The 10,147-nt window shown below is 32.0% G+C and overlaps 1 protein-coding gene across 1 annotated transcript; it reads left to right on the top strand.

Moving 5' to 3' along the window:
* The first annotated feature begins 3,366 nt into the window (after nucleotides 1-3,366).
* Nucleotides 3,367-9,403, top strand: LOC130980884 (DNA mismatch repair protein MSH2). The gene is made up of 13 exons (XM_057904552.1): nucleotides 3,367-3,607; nucleotides 3,710-3,759; nucleotides 4,090-4,122; nucleotides 4,295-5,368; nucleotides 5,792-6,346; nucleotides 6,418-6,528; nucleotides 6,644-6,733; nucleotides 6,838-6,909; nucleotides 7,089-7,199; nucleotides 7,610-7,736; nucleotides 8,012-8,211; nucleotides 8,455-8,607; nucleotides 8,938-9,403. The coding sequence occupies exons 1-13, from the start codon at nucleotides 3,553-3,555 to the stop codon at nucleotides 9,136-9,138; spliced, it is 2,832 nt and encodes a 943-aa protein (XP_057760535.1). The 5' UTR covers nucleotides 3,367-3,552; the 3' UTR covers nucleotides 9,139-9,403.
* The last annotated feature ends 744 nt before the right edge of the window (nucleotides 9,404-10,147 follow it).

The following is a 10,147-nucleotide window of genomic DNA, read 5'->3' as shown; positions in this document are numbered from 1 at the left end:
ATATAGCCAGAAACAAAACAAAAAAAAAAATGCTAAGTTCAACATTTCCTATTAACAATTGCTTGTATAAACACACACACTGCTACTTTTTAGGACCACATATCAAACACATTTTCAAAATCACATATATGTAAAGCACTACCATCATATTATAAGCATGATCCATTTAAGGTCACTTGCATAGAATACCATACATATTGCACAATCCATCATAATGACATAATAATGTACACTATTATATGTCCATCGAATTTCTAACAAGCATTTGATTGATTTTGCTTGTGAATGGTGACTGCCATTTAGGATGTACGAACACGAAGATAAACATGAATACAGAATACGATACGATACAGAATATACAAATACATAAATTTTAAAATTTTATAAAATATAGTGATACGGTATATATATAAAATATAAATATTTTTTAGATAAACTATGGTAATGTTTTGATATTTTATTAATATTAAAATATAAATTAATTTTATAGTTATTTTTAATGTCTTTTTTAAATAATTAAAAGTATTTAAAATATTTTTTATTTTAATAAATAATAATATATATTATTTATAAGCTAATTTTAAGAATATATATTAAGAATAAGACTGGACACGCTGACACGTGATTGTATTTAAATGTGTCCGGATACGATTGAATATAGTTGACATGCGTATTAAACGAATATCAATGAGTATTGTGTCTAAAATATGTCCGACACGCAAAAACAGCAACTCAACCAAGCATCCATTCTAATAATTAGATTGATCTAATAAATATAATAATAAGATCCCTTTTAGCAAAGTATAAAGCAAACACACACAGTTATATTATTTCACAGATATTAACTTGTTAATTCATTTTCTTAACACTTATATATACACATATTTTGCTTATAGTTGGGGTATTCATTGTTGAGTGCTATAGAATTTTTTACTGTTCAGAACCTTTCACAAATAATCTTTTTTCGATTAAGTAGATCATCTATTAAAATGACTTAAATACGGTATTTTAAAAATATTTAAAATTCTTAAAATATATTATCAATTATGAACAGGGGACAAAAAGGGAGAAGCTAGTGGCATCAAACACAAGCTATATATCTAGAAGTAGTGTTATCTTGAGTTACTGTGTTAACATCATTGAGCAGGATTACCAAATCCACATATTCGAAGAGGTTTATTTTAGAACCTAGCTAGATAGGACACTATTTATTAGCTCTTGAACTTAAATATCTAACACTGTTTGAAATCAATATCAATATACTTTGTGTGCCATAAATATAGTGAACTGTTGCAAATGGCTACACAGAAAGAAAGTGAATGCATATCAGCATAAGTAAGATTCATGATTCGTGGTGTCTGGCGTGGACAAAGAGAATAGGTCATTAGAGGTGGGGACAATTAACTTGTCTATTTACAACATTTCGGTACAATATTGATATGAATAATATATTAATTATCTTAAAATTGAGTGGATATAATTTAATTTCAAAAGTTATTGTATAATTATAAACATTTTAGAAGGGAATATATATATGACAACTAATTAATAATTATTATACAATAATATTATAAAAATATGAATTTTTCTCAAGTATGCTTGCTTGGAAAATTGAAATGTGTCCTTGACTCAGCCAAATTTTCAACAATTACAAAGCAGATTTAGGGTCTTCTGTTTTTGTGTATGAGTATTGTTTGTTTAAACATCATCAATTATCTATAAAATTATGACTTTTAAAATAAATATTTGTGATTAAAACAATTAATAACATCTTTTTGTCAACATCAACAACAATCAGTTGATAATATATATATAGTAGTTGTTCTTATAAAGAGATTGTACATTAATTTTGTTAGAGTATAATTAAAATCAAGTAGATCAATAAATATTATTTAGCATATCTAAATATTTATTATAGGATATTATATTTTTAATCATTTCGATTTTCTTAGCACTTATAAATATTATTTTATATTATATTATTCTAAATAACTTAATGAATAAACATAAATCTTTTCTCTACCGTTCTTTCTTATTTTTCTAACAAATTTAGTAGTATTTTATATCTATACAAATTAATAATCAAACAAATGAAGTTTAATATTAATCAGAATGAAGTCACATTGAAAATTTTCAATCCCATCCGCCACTTGATGACCTATATAACAAAAATTACGATAAAAAAAAACTTTAAAGTAATAGATCATGGCATGATATTACAATTTTAATAATTAAAATATTTAAATTTGACATTTATATCTCTATTTTTTTGTAAAATATAAGATAAAATTTTATCATTGGTAGATTTCATCAATATTTCCTTAGAATATGTTTAAACGTAAACATTAGGTATTTTCTTATGATTATTAATTAGGTACCTACTATAATATATGCACACTGACATGATATGATATAGGATACGCAAATATACGAATTTTAAATTTTTATAAGACACGAGAACACGTTATATAATAAAATATAAATTATTTTTTTTAGACAAATTATAATGATATTTTGATATTATATTGATATTAAAATATAAATTAATTTTTTAAATTATTTTTAATATCTTTTTTAATTATATAAAGTATTTAAAATATTTTTTATTTTAATAAACAATAATATGTATAATTTTTAAACTCATTTTAAGAATATATACATGTTAAAGATAAGGTTGCACACACTGACAAATGATGTCATTTAGATATGTTTAAATGTGTCAAAAATTTTTTTTTTATCTTTTAGTAAGATACAATTGGACACAAAAAACATGCGTATCAAACAAGTATCGTGCCCAAAATATGTTCAACATATGAACACGACAATTTAATAAAATGTTTGTGCTTTATAGAGTACTTATTTTAGATAGTATATTGTGTACATGCATCCAACCGTATTAATCTATAGTGGCTTGTATTTATACTTTTAATTAATGAAATTTAACTCTTTGGCAAGCAATTAAATTTGTATTTTTATTTATATAAATACTTTTTGGTTGTCTATAGTATCTTCTAAATCGATAGGATAAGAACTATTTCGTTATAGACCTGAGCTCAATTTAAGAATTGTTATTAGCTAATAAGTTACTACATATACAAAGCAGATTTGAATCTTCCACACTTACTAAATAAATATAAATACTTTTTTTTTCCGAGGAGAAAAAATTTCATATCCGGATATTACTTTTATTTTTTTGGTGAACTATCCGCATATTACTTTTCAAAAACACGGGGCTTAACATGACCAGAATTATATGGGCTTCAAGAGTTTTTATAAGCCCAGAGTATTCAACGCGTAAAACTATGACAAAAAACGAAAGCCCTTACGCCTTCTGTTGCAATTTGCGAATGCAAAAGTTTTGGTATCGGCGCGTGCATGGCACGCGGAAGCCGCGAAAGCCCGCGAGTATTTCCCGCCACCAGCCTCATAGACGCACTTTTCGTTTCCTAGTATTATACGTTCTTCACTTCACACTTCACACTTCACACTTCACAGTACAATCAAACTACGCCTCTTCAGTTTTCGTTTTGAAACCCTAATTCCCAGCAAGCAATGGTTGAAGCCTTCGACGACAATAGTAATAATAAGCTCCCTGAGCTCAAATTGGGTATCATTTACCATTTCATTCTTTTTAATTATTTTATTTTTTTATTTTTTTGTGATAATCAGAAGGTTGCTAATGTTTGTTTAATGTTTTAACTGTTGCCAGACACGAAGCAAGCCCAAGGGTTTCTATCATTTTTCAAAACCCTACCTAATGTAAGTATTTCTTTATTGTCTTGTCTTGTTTGATAGTATTTTATGGGGGGGGGGGGGGGTGAAACCGTTTTTAGTTTTCAAATTTGATTGTTTTGAAACTGTTGATCAGAAGGGAAAATGTATATCCTTTAGCACTGCTTTCTCGTACTTAAAATCAATGTCATGATGAAAAGGGATATGGACGCGCATGCACACGGTCCATTTCTTTTTATTCCTTTGCTCACGTTTGTAGTTTTGAGATGTTTTTTAAATGTTGACCCCCCCTCCCTATTTGCTTTCTTTCCCCTCTGCATTTCATTTATTTTGTTTATTCACTTGTTTCTATTACAGGATTCGAGGGCCATCCGGTTTTTTGATCGCAGGGTAAGTTAATGGCTGGTATTTCATCCTTTCTTGATTGTGATTTCAATGGTATATTGGTTTTGTATTGATGGAGTATGATACTTGAAGCTTATTTTTCATGAAAGTGCTACTTATGCAGATTTTTGCAGTTTTGCTGTATTGTCTTAATTGGTTCTTCATTTTTATTATTCAGGACTACTATACTGCTCATGGTGAAAATGCAACTTTCATTGCGAAGACCTACTACCACACTACTACTGTCTTGCGGCAACTGGGTAGTGGATCGGATCCTCTTTCAAGTGTAAGTGTCAGTAGGACCATGTTTGAAACAATTGCTCGTGATCTACTTTTGGAGAGAACAGACCATACCCTTGAACTCTATGAGGGTAGTGGTTCTAACTGGAGATTGGTCAAAAGTGGAACGCCTGGCAATATTGGCAGTTTTGAGGATGTTTTGTTTGCTAACAGTGAGATGCAGGATTCTCCAGTTGTTGTTGCATTATCACTTAACTTTCGTGAAAATGGGTGCACTGTTGGGTTATCATTTGTTGATTTAACTAAGAGAGTACTTGGGATGGCTGAATTCCTTGACGACAGTCACTTCACGAATGTGGAGTCGGCATTAGTTGCTCTTGGCTGCAAAGAATGCCTTCTTCCTAGTGAGAGTGGCAAATCTACTGAAAATAGAATGCTGTGCGATGCGTTGACTAAATGTGGTGTGATGTTAACTGAGAGAAAGAAATCTGAGTTTAAAACCAGGGATCTGGTACAGGATCTTGGAAGACTTGTTAAAGGTTCTATTGAACCAGTTCGAGACTTAGTGTCTGGATTTGAGTTTGCACCTGGAGCTTTGGGGGCATTACTATCATATGCTGAGTTACTTGCAGATGAGAGCAATTACGGGAATTTTACTCTTCGTAGGTACAGTCTTGACAGTTATATGAGATTAGATTCTGCAGCCATGAGGGCACTCAATGTTCTTGAAAGCAAAACCGATGCAAACAAAAATTTTAGTTTGTTCGGTCTAATGAATAGGACCTGTACAGCCGGAATGGGGAAACGGTTATTGCACATGTGGCTAAAACAGCCCTTGTTGAATGTTAATGAAATTAACTTGAGACTTGATGTTGTACAAGCATTTGTAGAGGATACTGTACTTCGGCAAGATCTGAGGCAGCATTTAAGAAGAATATCAGACATTGAGCGGTTGGTACACAATCTTCAGAAGCGGAGAGCTGGTCTTGCACATATTGTTAAACTTTATCAGGTAGAATTTACTTACAAGCATTATTAGGTTTTATTAGAAGATATGTATTTCTTTTTTCTTTGCTATGGCTGTCTTAGGTTTGATTTGTGGTCCACCAGCAAAGGATGTAGTATTTTTCCAGATTGCTTTACTTTAGTTTAGATTTTGTAATTAATAGTTTCCTTTTTGTTTTTTGGCAATTGATTCCTTTTTAGTACATAAAAAAAGTGTTATTATTGAAATAAAACAATAAGTCAAGAATTTTGGGGTTTTATCCTTTTTATCTTGGTTAATTTATTTATTATTACTGAAATGCAGAGATGTTTTAGTTTGTTATTTTTAATATGCCTTTTATTACGTAGGTTCTCACTCAGAACTGTACACATTTTGCTAATTTTATGTCCTCTCTTTTCACTCCATTGTTGTCTTGACTCTTGAGTGCAGTCAACTATAAGACTACCTTATATCAAAAGCGCCCTAGAAAGATATGATGGACCATTTTCCTCAATGATGAAGAGCAGGTACTTGGAACCTCTTGAGTTGTGGACAGATGATGATCACCTAAATAAATTCATTGGCCTTGTAGAAGCTTCTGTTGACCTTGATCAACTGGAGAACAGAGAATACATGATTTCCTCAAGTTACGACCCTACACTAACTAAATTGAAGGAGCAGCAGGAGTCATTAGAGAATCAAATACATAAATTGCATAGACAAACTGCTGATGATCTTGATCTTCCTGTAGACAAGGCATTAAAGTTAGACAAGGGGACACAATTTGGACATGTTTTCAGAATCACAAAGAAGGAAGAGCCCAAAATAAGGAAGAAGCTTAACTCCCAGTTCGTTGTACTGGAAACACGTAAAGATGGAGTGAAATTTACCAACACAAAGCTAAGGAAACTTGGGGACCAGTATCAACAGGTACTTGAGGAGTACAAGAGCTGTCAGAAAGAGTTAGTTAATAGAGTAGTTCAAACTGCTGCAACATTCTCAGAGGTGGGTACATATATTTTGTTCTTTGATCATTTGTTTCTTGTAGCCTAGATTGAAGAATCTTGCTTCCGCAGGTGTTTGAATCATTAGCCGAATTGATTTCTGAACTGGATGTGTTATTAAGCTTTGCTGATTTGGCTTCCAGCTGCCCGACACCTTATACAAGGCCTGAAATCACTTCATCGGTATTCCATAATGGTTATTTGCAGTTTTTCATGATAGTTACAGCATCTTTTTCCTGTCATTTTGCCCATTTTTGGTGGGAAGCTCTTTCTGAGAAGTACATCTTGGCTGTAATAGGATGAAGGAGATATTATTTTAGAAGGCAGCAGACACCCTTGTGTAGAGGCACAAGACTGGGTGAATTTTATACCAAATGATTGTAAGCTTGTAAGTTTTCATGAGATCATTGATGATAAAAAGTAGAATTTCTTCATTTTAGTTTGGGGTGAGTGTGATTTAAGCTTTTCTTTTGCATTTTTTTATCATACCAGATCAGAGAAAAAAGTTGGTTTCAAATAATAACAGGGCCTAACATGGGTGGGAAATCAACATTCATCCGCCAGGTAATTTTCTGTACCACATTACTAGAGAAATTAATTACTGGCATATTGTCCTAAGAATTCAATTGTAAGACCATATCATTCCATTATTAGCATATTTGAATCATCATAACTGATTTGGACATTTGCTCCCCTGCTACCAGAGGTTTGGAGATTGAGTCATCATTTTCTTTCTTTTTTAGGTGGGAGTGAATATTTTGATGGCCCAAGTTGGCTGCTTTGTTCCTTGTGATAATGCCAGCATATCTGTTCGTGATTGCATTTTTGCCCGTGTTGGTGCTGGTGACTGTCAAGTGAGTTCTATACCATATAGTTTGCCCTAGTTGTGGGCACTTTTTCTTGTCAATAGTTTTGTCTGAGCCTTTTGCTCTACATGGAGCAAACCTGTCTCTAAATTACATAATTGAGTTTAGTTCTTCGTGTATCACTTTAATATACTTTGTTATTAGAGTGAAAAATAACACTAATGAGTGACTCTGGGTTTTGTGAAACAAACCAAAATTATTGTGGTATCTAATAATGACATTAACAACTGCTAAGTCATTACTTCTGTTTGCTCTCCTTCTAGAATGTTACTCTCTTATTCTTGAGGTTCATATGAAAAGTTGTAATTTTATGTTTATTGTACAGTGTGCAATGCTACTAATTAAATATATAATCATATCATACTATTCATTCTAATTTTTTTTTTAAAATCACCCAGCTTCGAGGAGTTTCTACCTTCATGCAAGAAATGCTTGAGACTGCATCAATATTAAAAGGAGCTACAGACAAGTCCTTGATAATCATTGATGAATTGGGACGTGGGACATCAACTTATGATGGATTTGGTTTGTTTCACAATCCAGAATTCCTTTAATGTGTTGGTTGCACAATATATTAAATCTGAATCCTATTTGTTAGAGTTCTTGTATGAACACATTAGGATCTTTATATTGTTCGCATGAAACCAAGTTATACTTTGTTGATATATGGTTGTTAGATACAAGAGTAAAATAAAATTATATGGATTATTGATTGATGTCCAAATTTTCTTTAATATGGCATACAAGGTTAACATGGTAACTGCTTTATGTCCAGTAAAACATTGTTATTTGATATGCAGGTCTTGCTTGGGCCATTTGTGAGCACATTGTTGAAGTAATCAAAGCACCCACTTTGTTTGCAACCCACTTTCATGAACTGACTGCATTATCCCTTGAAAATGCAAGTGATGATCAGCAGAAGCGAATTGTTGGTGTTGCAAACTATCATGTTAGCGCGCATATTGATGCTTCAACTCGCAAGCTAACTATGCTATACAAGGTAAACACATCCTAACATGCTTCTGCATTAGTTTGTTAGTTTATTGGGTTTGAAGTGTGGTCCTCATGCCACTTTATTGATTTTAGTGTTTAGCTCTTTCCAATATCTTTGGATGAGAATAAAAGAAAATAAAAATCCAAATTTACATTGTAGAGCTCCCATTATGTTTGTGAAGCATCAGAAGGTCAAAAGCATCATATCAATCTGAAATTGCTTCAACTTGCCCGTTTTCTTATGTCTCAGGTTGAACCAGGAGCTTGTGACCAAAGTTTTGGTATTCATGTTGCCGAGTTTGCAAATTTTCCAGAAAGTGTTGTAGCCCTAGCCAGAGAAAAGGCAGCAGAGTTGGAAGATTTTTCTCCCTCTGCACTATCCTTAACTGACACCACAAATGAGGTATAAAATTTAGCATTATATTGTGATTCATTCCCTAATTATTATAGTATGGACTCTTATTTTTAAGAGTTGCAGTAATCTTTCCTACTCATGGATCATTTTCTTCCCTTCTACATGTTTTCCTCAATTGTTGAATGAATTTGCTTTGGAGTTTGTATAGCTTTTTCTCCATCTATTATTGTTTTCAATGGAAGCAATTGTCTGACATGTGAATTTGAAAACAATGTCAGAAATAGTTGCTTCAATTCATGCGTTTTTGCAAAATTGTAATAAATAAAACTCTAGTACAAGTCTCATCATTTAAGCAAACCTATGTGGTTGAATATGCAGTTTGGTTCTAAGCGCAAGAGAGTATATGAACCCGATGAAATGTCGCAAGGCGTTACAAAGGCTCGCCAAATCCTTGAAGCGTTTGTTGATTTGCCTTTAGAAACCATGGATAAAATGCAAGCTTTGCAGGAACTAAGGAAGTTAAAAGATAATTTAGAGAAGGATGCTGAAAACTGTCGATGGCTGCAACAATTCTTGTAGCTGTTCGGAAAGGGGAGTTGCATGTTGTGAATTTTGAAGTGCTTTTTTGATGTCTTGGTGTGTCCATGGGTTGTGTTAAATATAGAACTTGGGATGGCACTTGTATGCAGGTTTTTTGGGGAGGTTACGTTTCTGAAATTGGCCTGTATGAAAATAGATATGTATATTCTAATCTATGTTTTTATTTTAATTTGCGTAGTAAACTTTAGGCTTGTCTCCTAGGACCATTGAACAATATATTTAACAGCAGTTATTAATCACATTATCAGAGTATTTTTCCTGATTTCTTGTCTTGAGTATGGAAATGTCACCATTATGATTTGTTAAGGGTTACCCTTCTTGAGTTTAAGTAAATATTACGATTAATATAATTTTATTAGTGAAATTATATATTAATCTCGTTTAAGAGTTAGATATATTATGGTGTTTGTTTTGGTATAATGATAAATTCATACATACTGATACATTTAAAATATGGATAAATAATAAACAATGGAATTTATTTTTCACATCAGTATCTATTTTTTTTAAAATATATATTATATTACTATTTTTACTAAAACATTTTTTTAATTAAATAAAAATAAAAAATATTTTTTTTATTTAATTTTTCAAAAGTCTTAAACATCTTTACTTTATTTGATTAGATAAAAATGGTCTTTTAAATTAATCAAATTTTAAAATTCATCTGATCCTAATTTTATATTTTAAAAAATTTAAACAACAAAATAAAAATATATCTGCAAAAATAAAAACAAATTTTCTCGTGTTCTTCTCTCCTCTTCGTATCTCTCTCTCTCTCTCTTCCCCTGGAGCTCGGTCTCTCTCATTTCTTTCACTGTGGCGTCGCACTAAAGCTCTCTCCCTTTCTCGTCTCCGATCTCACAATCAAGGTCGTCGTCGCTCTTCGTGTCATCGGTCGTTACCGTCTCGTACCTAGGGATGTCAACGGGGTAGGGCGGGGGCAGGGGATGCCTCCTTACTCCCCATCTCTATTCCCTGCCGTGGG

The sequence above is a fragment of the Arachis stenosperma genome, chromosome 1, assembly GCF_014773155.1.
Source record: "Arachis stenosperma cultivar V10309 chromosome 1, arast.V10309.gnm1.PFL2, whole genome shotgun sequence".
NCBI classification, from domain to species: domain Eukaryota; kingdom Viridiplantae; phylum Streptophyta; class Magnoliopsida; order Fabales; family Fabaceae; genus Arachis; species Arachis stenosperma.
Note: the sequence above shows the minus strand (reverse complement) of the source record. Positions and strands in the feature narration are given on the sequence as shown.